The sequence below is a fragment of the Chionomys nivalis genome, chromosome 2 (assembly GCF_950005125.1).
Source record: "Chionomys nivalis chromosome 2, mChiNiv1.1, whole genome shotgun sequence".
Taxonomy (NCBI): domain Eukaryota; kingdom Metazoa; phylum Chordata; class Mammalia; order Rodentia; family Cricetidae; genus Chionomys; species Chionomys nivalis.
In genome coordinates, this window is record NC_080087.1 from 84,965,532 (window position 1) to 84,993,206 (window position 27,675).

The window sequence follows — 27,675 nt, forward strand, 5'->3', positions numbered from 1 at the left end:
TCACTCTGTAGCCAAGGCTGGCCTGAAACTCACTATGTAGCCCAGGCTAGCCTTTAACTTGTGATGATCCTCCCAAGTGTCGGAATTAGAGGAGTGAGCCATCAGGACCGGTTTAAATGTTTTCTCACATGGGTAGGAATCGGGGGGCCTAATCGCATCCAGATTTGCCTCCAGCCCTCTCTGCTACTATCAAATGTCCACATTGCTGCTCAAGTTTGTAAACTCAGAGACCCATTAATCAAAACCACATTTATTATTTAAAGAGTATTCCCACAGGGGCACCTGGAAAGCAGTCCCCAGAGGACAGAGTAATATATACATGGGGTGGGGAGGTTGAGGCCGAGTGGCCCCAAGACTGAGTGGGCCGGCCACTGTGGAAGAGAGTTCTTGGACCTGTGGACTGGGTCCGTGAGGAAAACTGCTCCGTGTGAGGCCCAGTGTGGAGCCTACCACGCCGGTCTGGAGCGTCAGACCAACTCCAGCTCTGGAGGCGCGAGCAGCGAGGTGAGGCTGGGTCAGGGCTGAGTCACCATGCCGCTGGCTTCGGAGTGAGTCTAGGGAAAGAGCCATGCGCTTCCAAGGTCTCGGACACTTTTTCCAACACTCTGTAACTACTGCCCCTTCCCCAGAAGCCTTTGGGGACCCACCTGTGCGCTAGAGTGCCCTCTGATAGGTCCAAACACAGGTCTCTTCCAAACTTCTACCTTCTTTAATAAAGTCCCAGACAGTCCCGCCCTACAGCAACTTACCTTTATGGCCTGGAAGATCCACTCTCGGAAGTCAATGACTTTGGTGTACACTCCTGGCTTCTGGGCCAAAGCACAGCCCGTACCCCAGCTTACAATGCCACAGAGCCGCCATCTTGATGTCCCAGAGATGCTGTCCTCACACACGAATGGGCCGCCACTGTCACCCTGGTGGGTGGGATGGGACACCTGGCTGGAGCCCCTCATGGCTCCAATGGGGGAGCACTACCCTGGCCCCTTTTCTGTAATGTTGGCCCTGGGGGGCTGCCCCCCTGTGCCCCTCACCTGGCAAGCATCAATGCCACCCTCGGGATAACCGGCACAGAACATCTTGGGTTTGATCTGATTCCCGTAGAAGTCAGGGCTGTTGCAGACCTCGTTGCTTATGATGGGGACCCGGGCCTCTTGGAGCACCACAGCCTGCTGGCCTGAGGGGATGTGGGTAAGGTGGCCAAAAAACTGGCAAACAAGTCCTCCCCTCCTGGTGCCCACCCTATGGCCTAGGGATCCCTTAGAGATTCACCTAGCCTCCCCACCCCAACAGTCTCAGGCTCCTCTAATGGCGTGACTGGCAGGACCTGGAACTCACCGTAGAACTGTGTGTTGCCCCAGCCGGTCACAGTACAGACCTTGCCATCCACCAGGGCCTGTCCCGCAGCAGGGAGACACACTGGCTGAATGTATTCTGTGAGAGAGAGAAGAGCAGCCCAGTCCCCTCTAGTCATTCTGTCCCTTGTGGGACACAGCCATTCAGGCACCTCACCCTCCACACAACCCCAGTACACCTTAGCACTGCCACCATGGAGCCTTCTTCATCCAGTGTGTGTGCCGCTTTCCCAAATCTTTTCCTTTTATTCCCAATCATCCCGGGGAGCCGGGATTAACCTTTGCCTCAGGAAGGACAGGAAGCCACGTCACCCGTCCAAAGTTTCACAGAAGCCAATATAATCAGAACTAGAGCCTAAGTTAGCTCAGTTTCCCAAGTTTGGGCTCTTAACCATGGTCACGGGACTATAACCAGCTCAGAGGCAGGAAACAGGAAAACACGCCCTGCCCTGCCCTTGAGACCCTTGGCTTCTACCTGTCAGAAAACTCATAATAAACACACAGGCCTCCGAGGGCATTGGCTTCCCTAGGATGGAGTATCCCTGTGCAGTGCACAGCACATGCAAGCAGTCCTGGCAGCCCTCGCTGTTGCCATGACGCTAACTCAGCCTCGGTCTGCATCAGCACCTCGATTCAAAATGCAAACAAGGATTCTGCCCCAATCAGGGGTTATAGCTCAGTGATAGAGTGCTTGACTACAGTGCATAGGGTCCTAGGGTCGATCCCCAGCACTGAAAGAAAACACAGCATACACACAAAATAAGTTCCCTGCAGAAACCCTATGGTAGGAAATGGATGTGGTGTTGAGAAGTATAAACAGCAACAGAGAGGACTGTGGGAGAACGAAGTGAGTCCAGACTCGGGACACACCAAGGCCGACGAAAGCACACAGTCACTTGGCAACAAGCCGACACTGAGAAATGTGTCCTCGGATTGATTCCGTCATTGTGTGCAAACCCTGAGAGGCCCCTTCATGTAAATTAAGATGACTCTGATGTCTCCGTAGGACCACAGTCATGTAGATGCTCTGTGACCAGAATGACCTCATGCAGCACACAGCTGTCACTGTCCTTATTTACTGTCATCTATCTAGTTAGTTACTTGGGGCGTTTTGAGAAAGAGTCTCTCAAAAAAGCCCAGGCTGGCCTCAGACTCAAAGTCTTTCTTCCTCAGACTCCCTCAGTGCTTACATGACAGACATGAGCTACATCAGCTGGTTCTCCACATTTATTTTTAAGATTTATTTTTAGGGGCTGGAGAGATGGCTCAGTGGTTAAGAGCACTGACTACTCTTCCAGAGGTCCTGAGTTCAATTCCCAGCAACCACGTGGTGGCTCACAACCACCTGGAATGAGATCTGGTGCCCTCTTCTGGTCTACAGGCAGGATACTGTATAAATAAATAAATCTTTAAAAAAAGATTTATTTTTATTGGTGTGTGTGTGTGTTGTGTGTGTGTGTGTGTTTGTGTACCTGGAGTTCAGAAAAAAGTGTCGGATCCCCTGGAGCTGGAATTACAGTTGTGAGAGGCCGAACGTGGGTTCTAGGAACTGAATGAGGGCCCTCCATAAGGATAGCAAGAGCGCTTAACCACTGAGACATCGCTCCATCCGCTCTCCATACGTTTTAATTATGCATGGTGTCTGGAGAGGCACAGCCTTGCTAACGATGACTGCAGCTTCGCACAGCCATAATTCATTCGTCTCACAATTCTCTGTGTTAGAGTGGATGTGAGTTGATGGCTTTGGCATCTTCCCAGACTGGCACACTGCCACCGCGTTCCACTTCAGAACACTTTGTCTCCCCCAAAGAAATCTCAGATTCCTTACCTGTTTGCAACACCTCCACCCTAACTGCTCTCCTACCTGGGGGACCTATTCATTTACTTAGTGTCCTGCGTAGCCTAGGCTAGCCTCAAATTCACTATGTGGCCAAGGCTAGCCTTGAACTCAATGCTCCTGCCTCCTTTTCCTAGTGCTGGAATTCCAGAAATATGCCTTCACGCCCAGGTTACTATGGCCGAATGGTTCTATTGAGAGCATCTGCGCACTGGTCTTCTGTGTGACCATCTGTAGCCCTTCTCTTCCATGTAGAAAAGGAATCACCGGGTCACGGTGACCGACTCCTTTGCGGAAGGAGGCTCAGATAGTTGAGTATGGCAGTCATGCTATCTAGCATTTATGCTATCTATCATTCATGGCTAATGCCCACTTTGTGCTCCCTCAAGATGGGTCTGTTATCACCATGGAAACCTGAAGATGGCTCTACTTTGCTTCACGGGCCCCTTTTATGATCCCTGGGTCTCTGGAGTCCCCAACCTGAAGCTGGGTCTCCAGGCTTACCAGTGAGAGGCAGGGGACTGGAGAGGTGGACCAGGGCGATGTCATTGCTGTTCTCCTCAATGGTAGGGTCTCGAAAGGGAAGGTAGCCCCCATGATAGATCACAGCCTTAACCCCCAGCTGCACGCCATGGGGCGAAGTCCGGGCCACAGCGCCAGCAAACACTCGCCATCGAGACAGGACCCGGTTGCGCCTGCCAGGACAGAAGGCACAAGTCCCTGGGCCCCGCCTCTGCAGCCCTCTCTCCTGCCCCACCCTCGGTAGGACTGTGGGGAACACTCACTCTGGAAAGCAATGTGCAGCTGTCAGCACCCAGTCCCCGGACAGCAGGGATCCCCCACAGAGGTGGGTCCCATCATAGCGCAGGCTGACCTGCCATGGCCACCTTCCCAGGCTGCTGTCCTGGCCCCCCACAATGCGATCCACCGGCAGTTTTCTGCGGCCACAGTCTGTGGAGAGGTGACCAGAAAGGCTCAGAATTGGGGAATTGGCTTCCAGGGTATAGTCTATCTCTGGGGGTGGGAGGAGACACAGCCCTGCCCCAGCAGTTCATGGGAACAGGGCGGGCTCTCCCTAACCTTGGACATGTGGAGATCCAGGGCAGTTTGTGGGGACACTCCACCCCAGGGTCCCAGGGCCCCAGTTCTGGTCTGTATCTAGAGAAGGGTTTGAGGCCTGGGTCTCACCTTGACAGACGACAGTCACAAATCGGCCTCTAGGGCAGTCGCTGGGAGAAGACACAGGACAGGAGTGGGACAGAGAGACAAGCCAAGCGACCAGTTAGGACGATATTTGGAGGCCAGGGGTCCAGTGCCACCCGCAGTCGCCCTGCTCACCACACAGAGATGACATCCAGCAACCTCTGAGCCATCGGCAGGCCGCCCTCGTCCACACAGAAGAAGCCTGATGTACCGTTGGCGCCCGCGGTTCGCACATCCAACTCCGAGTGCGCCAGGGCCCTGCACGGGGCTCCGGTCAAAGCCACCTCCTGCCCCATTCCATGCCATGCCCTCCCCTCCCCCGAGGGCCACCCAGGTACCTGAGGAAGCCCATCTCCTCACAGCCGAGCCCTGCCACCCTGGCGTTGGAGCGTGAGGAACACAGCAGCCTCCACGTCCCCTCCGTCTTGTCAAACACCACAAGTCGTGAGTCCCCGGGGCTGACCTGCACTGCAGGGCGACAGAGCCAGGCCTGGGTCCCACAGTGGCCAGACAACAGCTTCCCTGGCTGCCTGGGGTCCTGAGGACTATGGTCCTGCGCCCCTTGTCGCCCATGGGTGGTATCTGCACCCACTACTAGGTGGGATTTCACTAGTGCTGCTGGCACTTGTCTCGGACACCAGGAACCAGGGGAATGGTTGGGGAGAAAGCAGATGAGAGAGAGAAAGCCCGCACAGGGCATTCACTGTGGATGAACAGCCCAGATGCAGCCAGGTTTGGGGAACCGCCAGAAGGGGTCGGAAACCCTTGGCTAGTGGGCCAGGTTACTAAAACATTTAAAGAAGTATGACACGGAGAAAAGGAAGATTAGAAGGGGCTGGCGGGAGGAGGAACCACGACAGATGCATGCAATTCCAGCACCCAGAAGGTGAAGACTACAGGATCATAGGTTCAAGGCCGGTCTGAACTACCTACCAAAAGGGAGAAGGAGGCAGTTATGGTGGAACATGAGCCTAGAATTTGCCAAAGGAGGCATTAGCAGGAGGCTCATGAGTTCAAGGATAGCATAGGCTATACATTTTAACTGGATGTGGTGGCGTGTCTTTAATCCCAGCACTCAGGAGGCAGAGGCTGGCAGATTCTGTGAGTTGGAGGCCAGTCTGGCCTATAGCGAGCTGCAGGGTAGCCAGGGCTTGGTAGAAGGAAGAGGAAGAAGGGAGAGTCCAGCTTCTATCAGCCAAGCAAAACCTGGGAGATGGGACTCAGTGATTCCAGAGTCTCCTTAGCTCAGTGGATGACTTCCACTAACCACCCCAGCACTCAGGAGGCCAAGGCAGGAGAATTGCCACAAGTTTGAGACCAGTGTGGGCTACATATTTAATTCCAAGCCAGCTGGGGCTACAGAATGAAAAGACCCTGTTTCAAAAAATCAAAACAAAAGTCACCCAGCCAATTTATCATTAATAACTGGCAAGAGTCAGGCACGAAAACACCTGCTATGTCAGCCCTTGGGAGGCTGAAGCAGGAGGCTTGTGGGTTTGAGGTCAGTCAGAGCTACACTATGTCTCAGGCAGAATGAAGGATGGAAGGGAGGGGGAGAGAGAGAGGGAAGGAAGGAGGGATAGGGATGGGATAAGGCAGGATGGGGCTACATCAGAAAGGGTGGTTGGGGCAGTCTATATGGCTGGCCAGTGCTCACTGGCCTTCCCTCTGTCCTCACAAGGTGAGAGAAGCCCTCTTCACACCTGAGTCAGGTCAGACCCCCTTAGGGGCATTTCTTTGTATTTACCAAATACGATGAACATGCTGGGTACTATTTTAAGCTGTAGATAAATCACACAAAATTTCTTCCTGTATGGAGTGCAAAGCCCAGGAGGGCAGACAGATAATGAGCAGGACGAACAGCGGAAACATGTCCTGTGTCCACCGCAGAAGGGGCCATGGAGACAGGCGAGGCCAACAGATGGATTGGGGATCTGGGGTGCGGGGGCGGAGCTGTACTTTGCTGGAAGTGGGCAGAGAAGAACGGCTTTGCTGGGAAGGTGCCGCATGAGCAATGAGGAGACACAGACGAAGGAGGTGAGAAAGATGTTGCGATCTGAGAGGGGACCGAGAAGTAGGCCAGAGGAACCAAAGAGCAGAAAGCAGAGATGTGAAGGCTGAGGTGGGGAGTTGGGTGAGGAACAACCAGGAGGCAGAGAGAGGATGGCGGAGTTGGCTTGCCGCTGGACAGCATGCAGCCGGGCCAGGACTCTGAGCTGGGGGTAGGGGGTTACACACTGACCTGACTCAGGGATGCATGAGTTCCTTCTGGCTGCTGGTGGGGGCAGACTGTAGGGGAACTGGAGCCCAGACTATGACCTCGATGTGACAGGGACAGAAGCTAAGCCAGCAGGGGGCAGCACAGGGACTATAGCTGGATTCTGGGAATATTTTGTAGGCAGAAACCTAGGCCCAGTGGGTACAGGACTGTCGTCTCACCTACTTAGGAACCTGACGCTAGTGGATCAAAGTTCAAATCCTGCCTAGACTATTGAGTGAGTTCAAGGTCAGCCTAAGTAATTTAGGAAGTCATGTCTCAAAATAAAATCTAAAAAGAGGGCTGGTGGCATCCTTGCTCAATGGTAGAGCACTTCTCTAGAATCCCCCAGTGAGGGGCTGGGGTGTGGCTCAGTGGCAGAGCCCCTGCCTAGAATCCCCCAGTGAGGGGCTGGGGTGTGGCTCAATGGCAGAGCCCCTGCCTAGAATCCCCCAGTGAGGGGCTGGGGTGTGGCTCAATGGCAGAGCCCCTGCCTAGAATCCCCCAGTGAGGGGCTGGAGTGTGGCTCAGTGGTAGAGCCCCTGCCTGTATGATTAAGGCCTTTGGTCCAATCCCTAGCACCACTAAAAAAAAATAATAAAGTATATGCACATCTCAAAGATGGTGCACTAAACATCAAAGGGCATACTTGTTCAGAGCAGACAGCTAACCAACCAACCAGGATCTGAACTCAGACTACCCGCTGGCTTCTACATTCTCTTTTCGAGACCCCTTGCTCGGGTCTCCAAAGAATCCTTGTCTTTCTCCGCTCAGCACACACTTTTCCTTAGCAAGACTAAAAGCTGCTGAGGCAGCTTGCTATAAATATGGCCTCCATCTCTGGCCTTCATCAAACACTGGCTGACAGCTCCCACTGAGTGGTACCTACCATCCCCCAACTCCAGACACAAACAGCAACTTGGAGTCAGTAGGCATCATTCCTAACTGCTCAAGAGATTTCCAGCCAGACGGGCATTTTATGGGGGAAAAGGTCAATATTTTTATGAATGTGTATTGGGAAGGTACTGGAAGTAAGGAGGGGAAAGATCAAAGGCTTTTTTTTTTTTTTTTGTCTCTTTTTGGTTTTAGGAAGACAAGGTTTTACTTGGTAGCCTGATTGGCCCGAAATTTGTACTTTCTTCTCCGTGGCCTCATATCTCAGCACTCTAGGAAGTGCAGTTAACGAGGTCCAGGCATGGGCCGGATCCCCATCTCGGTCAAAGCTGTGTGTGTAACAGCCCTGGCTCTCCTGGAACTCACTCTCCAGTATAGACCGGGTTGACCATGAGCTGTGCTGGGACTAAAGGTATGCACCACCACCACCAACCAGCCAAGGTTGGTGCTTTTATACATCGGCTAGTTGGTTTCTTCAATTTGTCTTTGTGCTTTTTTTTTTTTTTTTCCCTAAGGCAGGGTCTTGCTATGTAGCCCAGGCTAGCCTCAAACTTTCCATTGTTTTGCCTCAGCCTCTCAAGGGCTGGAATTACAAGTATGCATGCTTAGCTCCAACTCTTCTTTATGCTTATTCTTAAAGGGGAGATTTCCCGAGCACCTACTATGTGCTGCACACAGCTTGACCCATATACAAAAATCTCTGCCTTCCTGGAATGCTCATAGACTGCCCTGTGAGGGCCCCATTATGGCAGCTGGTTGGCTCTGGGAACTAGAGGGTATTCAGTGCAAGCTTTAGGAAGGCCTTGCTCAAGGGAGGGTGAGGGGGAGACCCTTTGTTTACAGTTTGACTAAAAGCTGAGCTCTGCGTGGATAAGCAGGATAACTATCTCCTCTTTTCTCACTTGGGTCTTCTCACCCCATCCCAGATGAGGACATAGAAGCTCTCAGAGGGCCACAGCTCAGAAATGATGAAAGGGAATCCCAGCTTCAGGTGGAGGCTGGTGAGTTCTGCCTGGGAAAGAGGATGGTGGAGCGCCTGGGATTGCAGCCTGTAATTCCAGTTACTTGGGGAGCTAAGACAGAAGACATCCAGGTTTAAGGATAAAAAGCCTTATCAATTTAGCAAACTGATATAAGCCTGGTCAATTTAGCAAATATTCTGTTTCAAAAAGAAAAGTAGAAAAGGGCAGCGGGTGCAGCTCAGCAGTAGAGTGCTTGACTAGACCCCCAGTGAGGGTCTGGGGTGTGGCTCAGTGGTAGAGCCCCTGCCTAGAATCCCCCAGAGAGGGGCTGGGCATGGTTCTACCCTTGCTAAGCAATTAAGCCTGAGTAAGACCCTGAGTTCATCATTGCTACTGCAAAGGAGGAGAAGAAGATGAAGGTGAGGGTGACACTGGAGAAATGGGTATTTAGGGAGCAAGGAGAAGCCCTGAGACTAGAGTCCAGAGAGATAGCACTGCAAGTCAAGGTGAACTGTGGGTCAGACAGGCCATATCCTAAGAGTCTTTAGGGTTAGGATTCCATCCTGGTACCACGTGGGTCTGCTGATCTGTTGCTCTGTCACTCATTGACCTGTGGTCCCAGCCCCAGTTTTCCCCATATGCAAATCACTGGGGTGATGGCAGCCTTAGACTACAGCCAGACCTGGGGTATGAGCTTTCACTATGGCAATGAACTCAGCAGCTTCTCGACAATAACTGAGCAGGAGTCACACACACCTACCACCTGACTGCCTGGGTCACTATGACCTGAATAGAGCCAGAGCCTTACTGTGTAGTCCAGGCTGGCCTCAAACTTACAATCCTCCTGCCTCAGTCTTCTGAGCATGGGGAGATATACACTACCACACTGAGCCTTGGCCTATATATGCCTTCATTCTACATGAAAATATGCTCTTGTAGACTGCACGAGCCAATCTCATCAAGCCTTGAGGCTGGTCCCTGGCCTAGAGGTCAGTGTTTCTCAGTTCAGTCAGGGTGACGGAGTCCAATGCCAACTGTTCAAATTCTGGAATCTTGTTTCTTTGAAAAAGCATGCTCCGCTCTACCCTTATTACCCCTTTCTGCTTCCCTGGGTCACAGAGAAGCAAGTTGGAGATGGCCTTGGGGAAGCCTCATCCCTTCGTCCCCCTGTGGTCTCTGCCTTGTGTTCCTGTGGCTATTCCTTCTGTATGCTTAGTCATACCCACAAGTCTGAAAGCTGTTCCAGACACCATTGCTACCAGCCGCCATCAGTATAAAGGACAGATAAAGCCGCTACACCTCAGAGCTTGGAGTCTACTGAACGAATTCATTCTGTCCCTCTAGAATGAGTTTTGACCACACCCCCATGGTATACATATGTCCATCACAATTGAAATCACCGTGAGAGGCCTGTGGTCCAGGGCACACCATCAAGCCTGTTCACCACATTTGAAAGGCCTTTAAAGTTGTATGTGTATGAATACATAAGCAAAAACTTAACTCCTCCTCTCCTTGGGAGCGATGCACTTTGATAATTTCTAATCTTTTTCAGACTCTCATGTGTGTGAGTGTATGTGCAGCAGATACACGTGTATGTTTGTGCACATGGAGGACAGAGGACAACACTGGGTATCATTCCCTAAGCACCGTCTACCTTGGCTTGGAGATAGGCTCTCCCACTGCCAGGAGCCCCAGGGATCCTCCTGCCTCTGCCTCCCCAGCGCTGGGATTACAAACCTGCTCCATTATACTCTGCTTTCTCACTGGGTTCTGGGACTTGAACTCGGATCCCTAATGCTTGCAAGGCAAGCACTTTGCTGACAGAGCTATCTCCTCAGCCTCATGGAGGTTTCAGCAAGGTGTACTGATACACACTTAGCAATCCCAGAACCTGGAAGCTGGAGGTAGAGGACCAGGAGGTCCAGGGTCCTCTGTAGTAAGTTTAAGACCACCTGGGCAGCGTGAGATATTTTCTCAACAATGAAATTGAGAAAGCAAATGTTTTGAACTGCAAAGAATACTTGTGGATGACTTGTCTAGGGCTTGGATAGCAACAACACCCTTGGCGGGTAGATCTCAGAAGCTAAGCAGGGTGGGATCTGCAGTGCTTGGATGGGAGTTCCCTGAGTCACTTAGACTAAAGCCTATGACTTGGGCACAGTGGCTCATGCCCGTAATCCCATCACCGTGAAGTGGAGGCAGGAGGATTGCCACACATCTGAGGCCATTCTGGGTGCGTTCTAAGCCGGCCTGGACTACAGACAAAATCCTTTCTCCAATAGCATGACAAGCATTGATACATGCGTCGATGTACAGCATGTACAAACACAGTTGTCATTAACCCTGAGATGTGCGTCCCATCATGCCCCTCCAGGGCCTGCCCTACTCACCTGGGTACAGCGGCTCCTGGTCACTCCGTAGGAGAATGGTCACTGTGGAGAAGGGAGTAGTGAGAGCAGGCACGTTGCAGCCCTTGGGGGAGGTGAGACCTCAGGAGCTGGGGGAGGGAGGTGCTCTCACCAATGGCCCAGGACGCAGCCCCAATGCCTGTCAGGAGCAGCAGTGCCCCCACAACGACAGCCGCCACCTTGGGTCTGGAGCAGCATGGAGCCGTCCGGACACCTGCAACAGACACCAAGCTGGGGTCACTGCCAGGCCTATGCTCAGCACAGCAAGGCTTGGGCTCTGGGCCAGTACCCTGACAGGGAATGGAGAGTACCTTATCGGGCCTGGCCTGCGGCGCCTCGAGCCCTGTTTCCTAAGGCTAGGCAGCTGGCAAGGCTGTCGCGCTCCTGTCGCGTGGATAGCCAGGTGTCTGGCTCCCCAAGTGTTCCAGCTGAGAAGGGGGTATGGCTGGGCCGGCTGCCACCTCCCTGCCTCCCTCCCTGGTGCTGGCAGTTATTCCTCCCCAGTGACAAGGCACTTCTGGACTTCCTTTGTTTCTTCCTGCTAGCCTGTCCCCAGATCCTCTCTCCCGCTAACTTTTCCAGAAACTCTTACAACTATGAGGTGCCTGCGACCTCTGACCTTTTTACCCTCTTGGTAACCCTAAAGCCAGACCTCTCTCTCACAAGACCCAGCTCTAAGATCAGATTTGTCCCTGGGAGGTTGAGAACACAAGTTTTAAAACTTAGCTGAACTTTTGTTTTGTTTTGTTTGTATTTTGAGACAAGGTCTTACTACATAGCAACGCCAGCATCAAAATCCCCGTGTAGTCCAGGCTGGCCTCAAACCAGTAAGAATTTTCCTGATCCACTCCCCTAGTGCTGGTATAACAAGTATGCACCACCGTCCACAATTCCTGCCCATGCTTCTGCTTCTGTTTTGTTGTTGTTGTTCTTCCTTCCTTGCTTCCTTCCTTCCTTCCTTCCTTCATTTTTTTTCTTTTTTGTGTTTGTTTTTTTTGGTTTTGGTTTGGTTTTTTGTTTTTCAAGAAGGGTTTCCCTGACTGTCCTGGAACTCACTCTGTAGATCAAGCTGGCCTCGAACTCACCTGCCTCTATTTCCTGAGTTCTGGGATTAAAGGTGTGCACCACCAACACTCAGATATGTTTTTTGTTGTTGCTTTTAAAAAAAAAAAAAAAAAAAAAAAAAAAAGACAAGGTCTTTCCACGAAGCTCAGACTGGCTTCAAACTTGTGATTTCCCCCTGACTCCACCTCCTGAGTGCTAGTATGATGGGCATGTACCACACCAGGCCTGGCAACTTCACTTTGAAATCGTGGCATTGGAGAGATGGCTCAGTGAGTGAGAGCACTTTCTGGGTGAGCATGGGGACCTGAGTTAGGATCCCGGCGCCCATGTAGAACGCCAGGTTTGATGGTGCACATCTGTAAGACCAGCACTGTGGGGCCGGCAAAGACAAGAGGGTGTCTGGGGCTTGCTGGCCATTAGCCTGGCTGCAGGAGGCTCAGTGAGAGACTCCATATCCAGGGAATAGGACAGAGTGATATATCAGGACACTCCGTGTCTTCCCCATCATGTGCGCAGGCACCCACATCCACACACCATACTCATACACATATGTGCACATGCACACACACAGAGAAAATAGAAATACATAAAAGAAAGGAAAAAAATACCCTTTCCTGGCTGGGGTCTTGGACATGTGAAACCACCTCTGTGAGCCCCAGGTTCCCCACCTGTTAAATGAGCATGCACCTAGCACCCACTTTTAAGTGACCCTAAAGTTCTTTAAATACATACTCATAGCTAAGTTACGGCTGCCATCCACCATGTGCCCAGAGTTCAGCCTGTAATTCCAACCCACAACATGGTGCCCCTTTCCCCCATGGCTCTGAGAGGGTCAATCACGCATCTCCAGTGACTCAGCCTGAACCCTGGGCACACTGGGATCCAGATCCAAAGTATGTCCCCAAGAAGCTGAACCACCTCTCACTATGCCATTGGGCCTGGCGTACAGCAGGTCCTCAACAAATGTTTATAAGCCATTATTTCTGTGTGATCACAGGCACCTGTCACTGTCTCTCTGAGCCTCAGGGTATCAGTAGGACAGAACTCTAATCCATCTGTCTGTTAAGCATTGCAGACTTGGGCATCAAATGGGGCTTCTGAAAGGAAATGGGGCGACTCCTCGGGAAGAGATTATCTAAGACCTGCAAAGAGAGATCCCGCAGTGCAGAACTGTGCATTGAAGGACGCGCCCAAGCTAAGACTGGTAGGCAAGACTGCAATGCTCTGTTAAGAGAGCTGCAAGACCCAAGAGGCAGCCAATTGGCAAGAGCTGGAGGAAGGCCGTGGGAGGCCAGCAGCCCAGAGAGAACAGGGCTTTCTGTCTCAGTGTAACGGAGATGCTATGGACTGAACACAACTGCCAAGAAAGACTTCCGTGGACCCCAACTTGAGTGAGGCCTCTGCAAGAGCCCCAGCCCTCTCACCATGTCCCTGGTCGTATTGGTCACAGTACGAACTCAGCACTAGGAAGAAAGCAGGGAGTGGTTCAGGATCTTGCCAGGGCAGTTCCTATTAGTGGTTTAAGACAAGGTGTCGTTTACAGAGGAAAATAGCTCAATAGTGCATGAGAACTGGTCATGCCTGTCACCCCAGGACTGACCGCCATGCTGGGCCCTGGGGCTCCTGCAGCCTCTGCACACCTTCCTCTTTATGTTCACCACAACTGTGCTGGCCACAGTGTCTTTCAATGCCTGTCCCTCCTCCCTGCTCCCTGCAGCAGCTCTGTCTCAACACCCTCATCCCAGGCCCTCCTCCCCTCCCCATAGCAGCCCTGTCTCCTCACCCTCATCCCAGGCCCTCCTCCCCTCTCCACAGCAGCCCTGTCTCCTCACCCTCATCCCAGACCCTCCTCCCCACAGAAGCCCTGTCTCACAACCCTCATCCCAGGCCCTCCTCCCCTCTCCACAGCAGCCCTGTCTCCTCACCCTCATCCCAGACCCTCCTCCCCACAGAAGCCCTGTCTCACAACCCTCATCCCAGGCCCTCCTCCCCTCCCCACAGCAGCCCTGTCTCCTCACCCTCATCCCAGGCCCTCCTTCCCTCCCCGCAGCAGCCCTATCTCCTCACCCTCATCCCAGGCCCTCCTCCTCTCCCCTCAGCAGCCCTGTCTCCTCACCCTCATCCCAGGCCCTCCTTTCAGCTGCTGAATACCTCCTTCCTGCTCCATCTTGCCAGTTCCAAGCCCCTCATGCATAGTATATGCATAGCACCTAATTGGCCCCTCTATACAGAGACTTGAGAAATGTAATATGAACCCAAACTGTCCTTTGTTTATCCAGAACACCCCCCCCCCGGCCTCCCTGGTGTTCTGGACCCAGTATTTCCAGCCCCCATTGAATAATCATGACTTTTAGAGCCCAGGGCCCTATGTTCCTTGAAAGCCACAGACAGACATTGGTCATTATCAAAGATCTAAGAGAACTTGCACAGGGTGTCCTAACCATGGAACTCACAGACTGTTGATTAGAACCCATCATCCCATTTTTCAGGAGACTGAAGCAGAAGGGATGTTAAATTTGAGGCCAGCCTGGCCTACATTGAGTATCAAAGTATCAAAACAAAAAGAAGAGGAAAAATTACTGAGGAAATGGCTCAGTAGTAGAGTCCCTGCCTAGAATCCCCCAGTGAGGGGCTGGGGTGTGGCCCAGTGGTAGAGCCCCTGACTAGAATCCCCCAGTGAGGGGCTGGGGACATGGTTCAGTGGTAGAGATTTGCCTATCACATATAAGAGCCTGCCTTTGATCCTCACTATTTCAGGGGTAGAAAGAAAAACAGAAAGGGCTTGGGCCACCTCCAGCACTACCTCATGGAGAGACCCCACTCTGCCAAGGACTATCCTGAGGTTCGTCAGTCAAAGACACCATCAGCTCTAGCACACACCTGCACTGAGCACTCTGCCCCATCTTCCCCTGCCAGGCATGTCCTCCTCCCTGATCATCCTTTGAGTCACATTTCACACTTCATCTCTTCTCATTCCAGGGCCCCAGCCACAGTGCCGAAAGCCTGGAGCACACATCCCCAGCCATCAGCGTCTCATAAACACCAGCAGCTGCCACAGCGGAGGCTCTTGGGACCACACATCACTTACTTCACTGTCCTTCAAATCCCTTCAATCCATGCTATCAACAACCCTTCATCTTTCCTGGTGCCGCCCTTCCAGTGCACAGCAGGCTGCTTGGGGATGCAAAGAGCATGCTCCACATCTTCCCTTTGCAGACAGCCCCAGCATTCAGCCAGCCATTCTCTCCTTTTTCTTCCCCATAGCCCTAGCCCTGATACCTCTCTTCAATCATCTCTAGGAAAAAAAGAGCCCCAAAGGGGCCAGGCTCTGTCACTCATCTGGTCACGTTGTATAAAGCAAAGGGGAGCCTGGGTTCACAGTGGACCATTGCTCACCTGACACTGTGCTTATCCCCAGGCCCACACGCTTACTGCTCCCTACATAGCGTCAGTTAAGTCTTCATACCACACAGTGACCATTTCCATCTTACAGAGGTTTGAAACAGACGCCCAGATAGGACATGACATCACACAGTTAGAAAGTGCCTGGGACTAAACTCAGCTAGCCTGGCACCCCAAATGACAGCCAGGAGTGAGGGCTGGGGGAAGGGGGGAAGATCACCCCGATTGGAGTCTCTATTTGTCCCCAAGTACAGACAAAGTAACAAGAGAGGCTGGCCTCCAGTGTGAGTGTCTCAGTCACCCCTCAGGTGGCTTCTCTGCCTCTCTCCTCTCTACCCATCCAGGTCAAGTCCAAAGTCCCCCTTCTGATCTTTTGCCCACAAAACCAGGAGGGAAAAGGAATGCCTGAAACTATAGGGGGTCTTGGGTCCTTGGGTTCCTGGGTCCCCACAGCGACTGACCCCCTTCAGAACATCTCGGGGTTATGACACGTATCTCACGCCCCGAGTCCCAAGCTGTTGCCTGTGTTTTCCATGATCCCAGCAACCTCCTGGAGGGAGTTATTATTACCCATCTGTACTTGGCTGCAGAGAAGGGTGTCCCAGAGACTACCTGCTACCTGCTCAAGATCACACAGCAAAAGCCAACAGAAACAGCCTGACTGACTCTATACCCTTAACCAAGATGACAACGGCAGAAGCCCCCACCTCAGCCCCCCAAAGACCACACATGTTAGTTAGCTGAGAAACTCCTGAGACATGAGGGGAAAAACTAAGGCACCAGGAAGTTCATATGGGGTGGTGGGAAGACAGACACACAGAAGGCTGGCTGATAGTTAATTAGATAGAGAAGGACTGGGGCCGGGGGTGGTCTTGAGTCTGACAGAAAGACCCCAATACAGGGGGCTGGGTACAGGTTGGGAGACAAACTAGGAGATGGGTGCTAGGTAGGGCCGCCGAAGCTGGGTTTCGGGGACAGGGGGACTCACCCTCCTTCTTCGCCATGTCAGGGACTCTTGTTAATGATTCCCAGGTTGACCTGTTGGGCTGGGGCGGAACCTGGGGACAGGAACAAGGAGGCACGGCCTGGGGGAGCCTGGTTTGGCTCTGTCCTGGCGCCCCCAGTCCCAGGCTCTCATCCAGGGACCAGCTGGCCCTGAGCTGGGCACAGAGCATGCAAGGGCAGAGGTTGGGCCGGGGTCAGTGGTGGCAATGTATGACCAGCCACCAGGGGGACACCTGGAGTGGCAAGGCAGAGCCTGGAGGACCGAGTCTGAACTTTCAGGGAACTTGAAGGTTGAAAAACTTTGGGGAGTCCTCGGATGTCTAAACTGGCAGGGAAAGAAGGGTGGAGGTGATCTGGGGTTCCTGGCATCCCATCTATGGGCTGGTGGGCATCAGATTGGTGGTGGTGGTGGGGGGAACAAGGGACTCCGTATTCTGTGCCTTACCCTGGGGTCCGCCGGAGATGGTGCAGGTTTGGGGTTAGTCTCCGGGCCTGGGGAGGCGCATGGCGTCCCCACAGCCGCGGGCAGCGCGGGAGGCAGGGGTGGCAGCGGCCGCCAGCAGCTTGGGGCCTGCTGAGCCTGCCGCCTCACCTGAGGAGGAGGGGGCTGGGTGGGAGGCGGAGACGGGGCGGGGAAGGGCGGACCCCAGGACTGGCAGCCACAGAGGCCACCTGGCTAATGGGGCGGGGCCTGCATGGGTTGAACCGGGTAGGGCTCAACCACCAACCTGTCCTCCCACTTGCAGGGGTATTCAGGTGTGCTCCGAGGCCCAGAGGATGGGATTCCTAACTGGAGGGATGGGCTGCAAAGTTCTGGCTTCGCCAGGTCCACCATGCTTGTGGCCATGTAGTCTTCCATTCGCATTTGCTTCCATGCCGATACCCAGCCCTCCTCTGATCCAGTCCAAGCCGCCATGGGCCTCTAGTCCTTCCTGTCCCTAGCGGGGCCCAGCCCCTCCCCCAGCCACTTTCCTACAAGTCACGGGGGCTGGTTTGTTTTGGCAGCCGCTGTGCTGCCTGCCCAGTGACCTCTGGAGCCCGGAAAGTCCTGATAGGGGGATGGGGGGCTTGGCCCTGAAAAGGCAACACTGATTGCCCAGGCGCAGGCCAAGTGACCGGAAGTGGCTAGACGCAAGTGCATCCAGTCCCACCAGCCGCCAAGTGCCATGCAGGTCAGACCCCAGATCCAGATAAACATCAGACTGCCCAGGAGGCCCTCTACACCTGCCCAATTGCCCGGGCTGGCATTTGAGTCACAACAACTGCCCCCACACAGCAGGCCACCTCTTGCACCTCCTCCAGCCACAGACCTGACACCTCTCTCAGGCAGGGGCCACATTGGTTCTGCCTGACCGACGGGCCTGACTCTCTCTTGTCTTCCTTGCCTCCTTCTCTGTTGGGTCTCTGTCGCTACCACAATCGCAATCGTTCTGCTTCTCTCTCTCTCTCTCTCTCTCTCTCTCTCTCTCTCTCTCTCTCTCTCTCTCTCTCTCTCTCTCTCTCTGCCTCTGTCCATCCTTCTTACTATCTCACCGCACTGCCCCCTCCCTCTCCCCAAAACTTTTACTCAGAATTCTCAGAGTGTAGCAAGCTCCACAAAACCCTAAAGTCCAGTTGCCTGTCCCTGCAGATCACAAAGCCGCCTTCTGGACTCAGGCCCTGACTCCTACTCACGGAAATAACGACTCCCAGAGTCACACTGTTAACCAAGCTCTAAGCCCTTCTTCAGTCCCTCCAATGTGGCCAGGGCCCTGCTGCTTGTTGGGAAGGAGGATTCCCAAAAGACACTTCAAGGCCTTGGGACGGGGACCGGGGGAGCTGGGGATGCTAATGAGAGACTGGAGACTCGAGTCCAAGAATCTTTATTTCATGAACAAAACTACTTCTGTAAAGAGAGGAGGCCGAAGAGGCCCTTCCCGAGAGACCACAATTGAAGGCTGGTGAGAGAGGGCGGGTGGGCCAAGTCTAGGAGGTGTCATGGAGAGGGAACCCCAGGTCCAGCCGGAGGAAGCGGAAGGGAGATGAAACCCAGGACCCCCTGCCCACGACCGTCCCTGTCCCGGCCCCTCTTGACCCCATCAAGCAGGGCCGGAGCCGGCTGGCCTGGCAGTGCGTGTGGGAAGTGGTCTATGTGCAAATCAGCAAAAAGAAGGGGGCGGGGCCTGCCCCCCTCGCCTCACCGCCCCCTCCCCCAAACAGGCAGCAAAAGCAGGGTGGGGCGGCCATATTGCTTCACCCGTCATGCATGGCGGTGGGAGGGTGGTCGGGAGGCGGTGGGTGAGGTGGGATCAGTCCCTGCCCGCTCCCACCCAGGTGGCTCCTCTGCAGGATTGTGAGGCTGGAGAGACCGATGGGCTGACTCCCATTGCTGGGGGAGGGTCCCTATCAGGGGCTGACCCCCCACAGGCGGGGGAGGGTACCCATCAGGGGCTGATCCCCACTGTGGGGGAGGATACCCGTCAGGGCTGGCTCTTCCTTGAGGTGAAGCCCAGGGCCTGCAGGGTAAGAAGTAGAGACTTGGAGACCCAGTCCCTGAACCCTCCTCCTGGCTGGTGGTGCCCAGAGCGGTTCATCAGCCTTACCAGCGCTATTCAGCCACCTGGACGCCTGTACAGTTCTCTTTGCTCTCGGATGTAATGGCCAGGTATTCCGAGCTGTTCAGGGAAAAGCAAAGCAGACAGTGACCCCTGGGCCCAACCCTGAGCAGAATGGGGTCCCTGCCTCAGGCATGCAGGGCTACTGAGACTGGAGAGGCCTCTGTAACTACAGGGCACCTCTGTGACATTCAGGAATCTGTAGAGGCAACCAAAAGACTTGGGTTCGAATCCTGGCTCTGCTGCCTGGCAGCGGTGCCATCCTCTTCGGCTCATCTGCAAGCAGCTAAGCTATTCATCTCTGCCGCAGGTGCGGGGGTGACAGATGGCGCCAGGGTGGCCTCAGCCCGCCTCGCCAGCCCCACTCACGCATTTTCTTGTGCAGCAGCTTCCGTGGCAGCGGCGATCTTCTTGTAGCAGTACACCATCTCCGCCACGAGCCATATGGTCAACACCACAATAAGCACGTACATCATGATCTCCGACACGATGGACGCCATGTCTCTGTTGGCTGCAGGGGCCGGACATGGTTTAAGGAGGGGGCAGATGGTCCAGCTCAAGGAGACACAACAGCCCCAGAGTGTAATGTTTGCTGTGTGAACTCAGGCAAGTGGTTCAACCTCTCTGAGCCTGGGCTGCAAACAAGGTAATTGTGCTGGTTTCCACAGGAATTACAGGGACTCTGAAAGTGACAAGGTGCTTAAGATGGGCCTAGGGGTTGCTGTCATCCTGCCTCCCTGCGGCATTTGTGACTTTTAGGAGGGTGCACCTGCCATGCTGACAGACTGACTCTGCAAATCAAATGCCTGGGGTTCAAATCTCAACTCCTCCAGCTGTGTGACCTTGAAAAAGTGACTAAGCCTCTCTGGGCCTCTGTTACCTCCAACAGCAAAAACAAACAAACAAACAAATAAACAAGACGAGTTTCTCAGGACAGTGTTCATCCCGTCCTGACTCTCAAGGGGTGTTCTTATTACTGTTGTAATTGAGGCCACTCTGTGTCTACTGGGTTTTTCTGTGTAGCCCTAGCTGTCCTGGAACTTGCTCTGTAGATCAGGCTGGCCTTGAACTCACAGAGATCCGTCTGCCTCTGGAGTGCTAGGATTAAAGGCGTGTGCCACCACCACCCGGCTCAGGCTTTGCTTTTTATTAGCTGTGAAACCTCAGGCAAAAGACTCCCCCTCTCTGAGGCTCAGTGCCCCTCTGTCAGATGAGGACAAACACTCAGATTGCTGTGGAGAGGCAACAGAAGAACAGGGAGCATGGCGGCCAGTGCTGCTCGGCATGGGCTGTTTTCGGGAAAGCCTCCCTGCTCTCTGCATTGCCGGCTTGCCTCTCCAGCTTCCTTTCATGGGGCCTAAATTTAAACTGTAAAGGGAACATGTCCAGTCATGGGACTGGAGGGGAAGCACTCTTTGGCACAACTCCTCAGCCAGATTTGGCTGGTGTCCACCCTACATCCCTGGCCCCCTTGGTAGCCCAGATCTCATTCTCCCCATCTCCGCCCCACCCCTGCTGGCCAGTGAGGTCTTCCTCTCCTGTGAGCCTGTGCTTGCTGTCCTGCCAAGACAATGCTGGTGTTTCTGGGTCAGAGGGAGGAGGGCAGTGTACAGGGCTGGATGTTCCCCCATCTGCTCGCTCATTCATTCATTCATTCATTCATTCATTCATCAGCCATCACCCATGCCATGAGCGACCCGTCTCTACCCGACTCTGCTAAATTCTCTTTGTTTGCCTTAGACAGGGACTCTCTATGTAGCCAAACTGGCTTCAAACTCACAATCCTCCTGCCTCTGCCTTCCAAATGCTGAGAGTTAAGCATGCTACAGCCACATTCCATTTGGCTGTCTTTTCTATCTACAGCCCATTTTCCAGACAAGGACTTCAAGGTCCAGAGATAGTTTGGTGCTGAGTCAATGACGCACAGCCAAGATGTGCTCAGAGCTAGGGCTGGACCCCAATCATAACTGTTCAGAGTGTATGGTCGCTGTCCTGTGGCCAAGGTGAACCCCGTAACAGCTGATTAAAACCCAGGCCGTCTTCGCCAAGCCATCGGGCCTATCAGGAGGAGGAACTGCAGGGGTCCTCACTTTACAGATGAGACCAAGAGAGAACCCACCGGGTCACATGGAGGGGCTCCCAGGGGCGCCGTTTGAATGCCCCATCTTTCTGAGGACTGGACCCAGACAGAGTACTACCACTGAGCCACAACCCTTTTTTCATTTTGTCATGGGGTCTTGCCATGTTCCCCAGACTAGCCTTGAATTCTCTCTACAGCCCAGCTTCTATCTCAGCCTCAGGAAGGATCCCCATCGGGGCCTTTGCCTACGTAAGGCCCCTAGAATCCTCTAAGACTGCCTTTGGGTCCACACAGCAGCCCTTCTGTGGGCCAGAGTCCTCAGCAGCCTCAGATGCTTTGAGGTACAGATCCCCTGAGTGTGTAACTATGTCCCCTGTGGAGCCCAGTTGCATCCTGCCACCTTCCACGCCTTCATCCATCATTCGGCTTTGGGATGTGACTCCATGTGTGTTAGGGGCTACAATGGGTGATGCCAGGACAACAGCAAGACAGTGCGTGAGAACAAGAACCAGACCTGGAGGGAACCATGTGAGATGGCTCACACCTCTGGGCCCAGCACTTGGGAGGCTGGGGCAGGAATCTCACATCAGCCTGGGCTACAGAGGGAGTGCTTGCCGAGCATGCGCAGAGCCCTGGGCTTGTGTCCCAGCACTCATGAGAATGGGCAAAGTGGCACATACATTTAATCCTGGCATGTGGAAGGTACGGGAAGGAGAGTCAGGAGTTCAAGGTTGTCCTTGGTTAGATAGCAAGTTGAACCTTAGCCTGGGTAACATTAGACTCTGTCTTTTCTTTAAAGGCCCCAAAGGAACATAAATCAAAAATAGAACATAGAAAAAAAAACAGCTATGGACAGCTGGGGGTAGTGGCACACGCCTTTAATCCCAGCACTCAGGAGGCAGAGGTGGGTGGAGCTCAGAGTTCGAGGCCAGCCTGGTCTACAGAGCGAGTTCCAGGACAGCCAGGGCTACAAGAGAAACTCTGCATCTGAGAAAGTGAAACAACACACAATAGTTTTCAGGTGTGGTGGCTCACACCTATAATCCCAGCACTCAGGAAGCTGAGGCAGGAGAATTTGTTTGAGTAGGAATATGGATCTGATGTTAGCCTGGGCTACATAGCGGACAACTTGTCTCGAAATAAATATGCAAGTAACTAATTAAATACCAAAAAGTAATACAATAAACTATGGCTACTGAGATGGCCTAACGGGTCAAGGCATTTGCCACCAAGTTTGATAACCTGCGTTTGATCCTCAGGGTCCACGTGGTGGAAGGAGAGAGAACTGACTCCCACAAGTTGACCTTTGACCTCCACGTGTGCCCCACAACATGTGCATGTCATACGCCTCGCACACCAAAGAAATAAAAATATTGTCAAAAAGAAAATTAAAGCAACAGTACTGTGGCATTGCAGGTAGAACATGCTACCTAGATTCCTCTGGAAACATGAGCTCAGCAGAAAGGGCTCTGTGTTCTGAACACAGTAATGAGTGCAGGACGGAGAGTTATGTATGGCTGGGCAGAGAATGTGGATAAAAGCCAAGCTTTATGGTAGGCGTGGCCTGAGCAAGGGCCCACAGGAGGCCAGGTGGAGACTGAGGGCGCTCGCCAGCTTCCCCTCAGAAGCTGGGGTTCGTGATGCCCGGGTTTGGAGTAGCCTTCGCTCCCCTGGACCCGTACCTCGCAGGCAAAACTCCACTTTCTGTGCCCACCGCCCACCACACACCCAGCGTGGTGACGTCCCCGTGCCTCCCTCGGATGCGCCTCTCACTTGCCTTCTGTACCATTTTGATGAGATACATAAAAAAAAGCTAATTATAACAAGGATCCTGCAGACTCTGGCTGAGGGAACACGGATGCATGCGAGAAACCGAGAAACCGCCTGGGACTGGGGGTTGTTAACCCAAGTAAGGCTGGATTCAGATCCAGGACCCAGTCAGGTGACTTGGTTGCAGGATCTCACCTCCCTGAGCCTGGACCTTTGGGTCAACAACACAGGGTGGTGAAGCCTCTCCCTCAGATGGCTGGTGAGAGGGTCCAACAGGGACTTTTAAAAGGAGTTGGAATGTCAAGGGACCAGGTCAGGAGAATGGGAAGTGCTACTGGCCCCCAGGGATTCACTTCCCAGAGTCCTTCACTGCCTCCAGGCTTGGAATAGCTCCCTGACTTTCTAAGACAAGAGGACACACGAACTCTGGAAAATTCCGACTGATGCTGATCAGAAGAAGGTCTGTCTCCGAGTAGTGGCGCACGCCTTTAGTCCCAGCACTCGGAAGGCAGAGACAGGTGGATCTCTGTGAGTTCGAGGCCTGCCTGGTTTACAGAACGAGTTCCGTGACAGCCAGGGCTACACAGAGAAACCCTGCCTTGAAAAGAAAGCAAACAAACAACACACAAAAGGGAGTTGGAGAGTAGCCTGGGCTACAAAGCAAACCCTACCTCAAAACTAAAAACTATGGTCTGAGGAAGCGGTCCAAAGACGCTAAAAGCAAAATGCTGGCTCCACTCAGAAACACCCCAGCAAGGCCTCAGCTCACCACTGTGTGCCCTCACCTAAGAGACACTCCAAGCCATATACAATATTCTCTCTGGTCCCTGGGGGACAATCCTGGGGCTCAGAGAAAGGAAGACACCTGTCCGAGGTCACACAGCATGAGTGCAGCTTAATGCACACGATTTGTTGGGGAAAGACCTACTCTGACCTCCCGTGGGCTGAAGCGCCAGAGACTGCGGAACCAGAAAGGGGTGTCCTTCCCCTTGTGGCTGCGGGCTGTTGGCTGGTCTCTGTGTGGCACCAGCCTGTCCCCTTCTTTCCATCTGTCCCTCCATCTGGCTTGCCGGAGGGTGACAGGACTTGACTCACCCTTGTCCACCACCTCCAGGTGGATCTTCTTGACGACGCTGGTGTTGTGCTCGTAATTATCAAAGAAGAGGAGACGGTAGACGTGGCACTCATAGTCGCCAGAGTGGTTGTAGGTGACGTTGGTGATGAAGATGGACAGGTCCTGCAGGTCCTTGGTGCCCCGGCTCCCGTTCCACACCACGCGGCCCTCAAAGCGCTCATCTTCCTCCAGCTGCAGCACCTCGTTCTCATAGCGTAGTATCTTGGGGTGGTTAGGGATGAGTGGGGTATGTAAGTTACTGGATCTGTCTTCCACAAGTGTGGCCCCCATACTGTCCCTCATCCTGACCCTCCCAAGGACAGATGATGTATATATGGTAGCAGCATCTTTTGTTCTGTGGTTCTGACATTGTAACCTTTGCATATGCTAGGCAGGGGCTCTACCACTGAGCCACACCCCAGCCCCTCACTGGGGGATTCTAGGCAGGGGCTCTACCACTGAGCCACACCCCAGCCCCTCACTGGGGGACTCTAGGCAGGGGTTCTACCACTGAGCCACACCCCAGCCCCTCACTGGGGGATTCTAGGCAGGGGCTCTACCACTGAGCCACACACCAGCCCCTCACTGTTGAATTTCTGGCAAGGATTCTATCGCCAAGCCCCACCTTCAGTTCCCTACTGGTGGGTTTCAGGCAAGTGCTCTCTCATTGAGCTATGTCCCCAGCCCAAGCTCAGGCATCTTGACTTGAGGGGTCAAGGAGGTTGAGATCTCAGCTGGGACCATGGCAGCCCCTGACTGTCCTAGCCCCGAGACACATACACACACAATCCCACAGTCCGAAGCTCCGCCTGGCTTCTGCATTCCCCTTCTCCGCACTTCTTTCCCAGACACTGGTTGCCCTCGGGCACAGGCGCCCTCTCCTACCACACGCACATTTCAGAATACACACACAGAAAACGTTGCTCTTTGATGTTGCTCTATGGCCACCCAAGACATTTTTGCTGGGGTCATCTAATTCCAGTGACAGGTTTTCACTACCCACCATATGCCAGCTGCATCAACTCATTCAACCCTCATGCAGACCTAAGGGGCTGAAGCCAGTGGGGTGGTTTAGCAGGTTAAGGTATTTGCCACCACACTGATAGCCTGAGTTCGACCCTTAGAACCCATGTGGTAGAATGAGAAAATGGACTCCTGCAAGTTATGCTCGGACCTCCACAAACATGCTATGGCATGTACATACATAAATGTAATTTTAAAAAAATATGGGGCAGAGACCACGACCCCTCATGGTTACAGGACCCATGCTCAGTGACTTTGCCTAAAGTGATCAGTAGTCTTTGATGAATGGGGATTTAAACCCAGGTCACCCATCATATCCACATCTTCATCATTAGCAAAGCACTCACACCAGTCAAATGCCTGCCTGTAATCCCAGTACTTGAGAAACTGAGGCAGGAGGATTGCCAAGAGTTAGAGCCCAGACTGAGCTCCTTAGCGACACCCTATCTCCACAGCACTAAAAGCAACACCGAAAAGCAAGCAAGCAGCCTTAAGATCCAGCACTGTGGGCTCCATCCTCTGGATGCCAACCCAGCCCAGGCACCCACACATACCTTGACAAATTCCTCTGTTCCCTTCTGGCGGAAGGTCCACTCTGTGAAAGTCTCGGCGCTGGTCTCGCTGCGACGCTTACAGGAGATGCACAGGATTTTGAAGGTCATCCCGTAGACGGCCTCCGTCTCGGAGTCCACCTCCACGCAGCCCCCCCAAGCTGAGGACACTGCGGACACAGTGGGCTCAACTCAGCGAGGCACCTGCCACTCTAGGCAGCACTGGGCTTGCTGCCCCACAAAAGCCATCTGTTTCCTTTCCACCATTTCTGCACAGAGTGGATGCCAAACCTATCCCTGATTCTCGCTTGCTGTGTGACCTTGACAAGCCCCCCCATCTTCTGGGGGCCTCAGTTTCCCACCCCTACCCACTCTTCCCTTCCCCTGCCTTTAGGAAGTCGCTAGGTAGAATATGCACTTTGGAGGATATCCTTGGGGTGAGTAACTCCACTGAAGCACCCTGGCCCTCAAAAGGCCGACAGCCTTCTAAGGCAGGGGTTCTAGCGGTCCATGTCAATCCCACCAAACTGGTCTGCAGAACCAGTCAGGGCTTGAGAGATGGGAAGGTTGACTGAGCGGGGGTTCACTCCAGCCCCACTCCTCCTCCCTCTAGCCTCTCTGTAACCCACCCCCTCTCCAACTTCACCACCCTGCTCTGTCCCCTTTTTCACAGACTTCCTCACTTCAAGACATTCACCCTAAGTTAAAAGTTCTTTCCTGCCTCTGGGTCTTTTTCAGCCTCAGGTCCCTCCTTAACCCTCTTACCTGTCACCTCTTGCCTCCACCACTCACTAGCTGACAAAGTCCTGTCTCCTATTGGAGCTCTGGGTCCCTTCCTTGACCCCCAGCCTCCTGATCTCTTAGACTTCAGGGCTTCTGGTTCACCTTCCCTGTTGCCTCAGTGTCCCCCATATTTATTCCTCCTAGGGGTGTCTGTGGTCCCAGCACCGCTGTGTTCCTCTCTCTGTCTTCCTATCCTTGTATGTCTCACCATTACTATTACTGTTATTGTTTTTAAACTCCCATCTGGCTGGCATTCTCCATCCCCTCTCGGTCTCTCCAGATCTTTCCACGTTTCTCAAGTTTCTCTGTCCCTGGCTCCGGCTCGCAACTCTCTCGCTCCAATGTCCCTGTCGTCCGCCTCAGTCTCTTGGTTTATTCCCACTCCCAGGGCTTTCTTGGTGTCTTCCCTCGGTATCCATCCCTCCGGGTTTGTCTCTCCGGGCCCCAGTCCCCAGGCAACGCCTTCCCCTCACCCCTCACGCGGCTGTGGGTGTCACATTGCAGCCTGCGGGGCTCTGCAAGCAGCTGACTCCGCGTCGCCTCGCCCCCGGCCCGGCGCCCGCAGACCAATCTCCGTGCCAAGTGCTCCCCCCACCCCCGAGAATCTCCTGTATCTCCAGGATCTTCTTCCCGTGTCATCTGGGGTCCCGCGACCCCAGTGACCTCGCACCGCGCACAACTTCCCAGGCAGGGACTTGGCGAGCTTGAGCCACGCGGGCGGGGGGCGTCCCGAGAGCCAATGGCGCGTGTCCCCCAGCAACACTCACCCAGCGCCGCGCCCACCACTAGGGCCAGCAGCGTCCCCATGGCCGCGCAGGGCAGCGGGTGCGCAGAGCGCGGCGACAGGCGATGGGGCCCGGAGGCGACTGGCCCGGGCGCCGGGCGCGGGCGCGGCAGCTGCGGCTGGGGGGGCGCGCCCCCCCGCTCCGGTTACCGCCGGGGGCCCAGCCCCGGGGCCGGGAGAGCGGGCATCCCCGCCGCGCGGCGGGAGGCTCGGGATGCTGCGTGCGCTCGCGCCACAGGGCGCATCCAGGCTGCGGCGACCCCTGCCTGGCTCCGGACGCAGCTTGGGAGCTCGCTGTTGGGCTCCAGGCGCTGGGGCGCGGACCAAGGGCTCCTGCGCACTGCAGCGTCGGCCCGGGAGGGAGGAGGGAGCCAAAAGAGGGAGGAGGGAACGGGAGGGGGCGGGATGAATCACCGCGGGGGGAGGGCGCGGCCGCCCAGCCTTTGCCGCAGCGGCCCGGGAGACGCCGGGGCACCGGCCCCTCTGGTGGCTCCCCGGGCTTCTGCGCACCCGAGGAGTGGCCTGGGTCACTCCGACTTCGCCAGACTATTTGGGATGGAGGAACCCTTTCCTTTTCTTCTTCTTCCGAGA

At 54.2% G+C, this 27,675-nt stretch overlaps 2 protein-coding genes across 5 annotated transcripts; both read right to left on the bottom strand.

Annotated features, from left to right (window-relative positions):
* Positions 1–250: 250 nt before the first annotated feature.
* Positions 251–17,345, bottom strand: Hpn (hepsin). 2 transcript variants are annotated; one of them, XM_057756998.1, is made up of 13 exons: positions 17,114–17,345; positions 16,369–16,438; positions 11,026–11,127; positions 10,896–10,937; positions 4,731–4,860; positions 4,528–4,650; positions 4,378–4,418; positions 3,975–4,140; positions 3,694–3,884; positions 1,336–1,431; positions 1,032–1,174; positions 750–914; positions 251–554 (listed from the first exon to the last, which is right to left on the bottom strand). In XM_057756998.1, exons 2-13 carry the CDS (start codon positions 16,382–16,384, stop codon positions 516–518), a joined length of 1,254 nt encoding a protein of 417 aa, XP_057612981.1. In that variant the 5' UTR covers positions 16,385–16,438; positions 17,114–17,345; the 3' UTR covers positions 251–515. The 2 variants fall into 2 exon arrangements, with proteins under 2 accessions (XP_057612981.1, XP_057612973.1); XM_057756990.1 differs by lacking the exon at positions 17,114–17,345 and adding an exon at positions 16,831–17,005.
* An 886-nt stretch (positions 17,346–18,231) lies between these two features.
* Scn1b (sodium voltage-gated channel beta subunit 1) lies at positions 18,232–27,447 on the bottom strand. 3 transcript variants are annotated; one of them, XM_057757365.1, is made up of 6 exons: positions 27,068–27,447; positions 25,521–25,687; positions 23,925–24,165; positions 19,349–19,490; positions 18,968–19,039; positions 18,232–18,880 (listed from the first exon to the last, which is right to left on the bottom strand). In XM_057757365.1, exons 1-5 carry the CDS (start codon positions 27,105–27,107, stop codon positions 18,973–18,975), a joined length of 657 nt encoding a protein of 218 aa, XP_057613348.1. In that variant the 5' UTR covers positions 27,108–27,447; the 3' UTR covers positions 18,232–18,880; positions 18,968–18,972. The 3 variants fall into 3 exon arrangements, with proteins under 3 accessions (XP_057613348.1, XP_057613340.1, XP_057613352.1); XM_057757357.1 differs by lacking the exon at positions 27,068–27,447 and adding an exon at positions 26,509–26,719; XM_057757369.1 differs by lacking the exon at positions 27,068–27,447 and adding an exon at positions 26,283–26,452.
* Between the last annotated feature and the right edge of the window lie 228 nt (positions 27,448–27,675).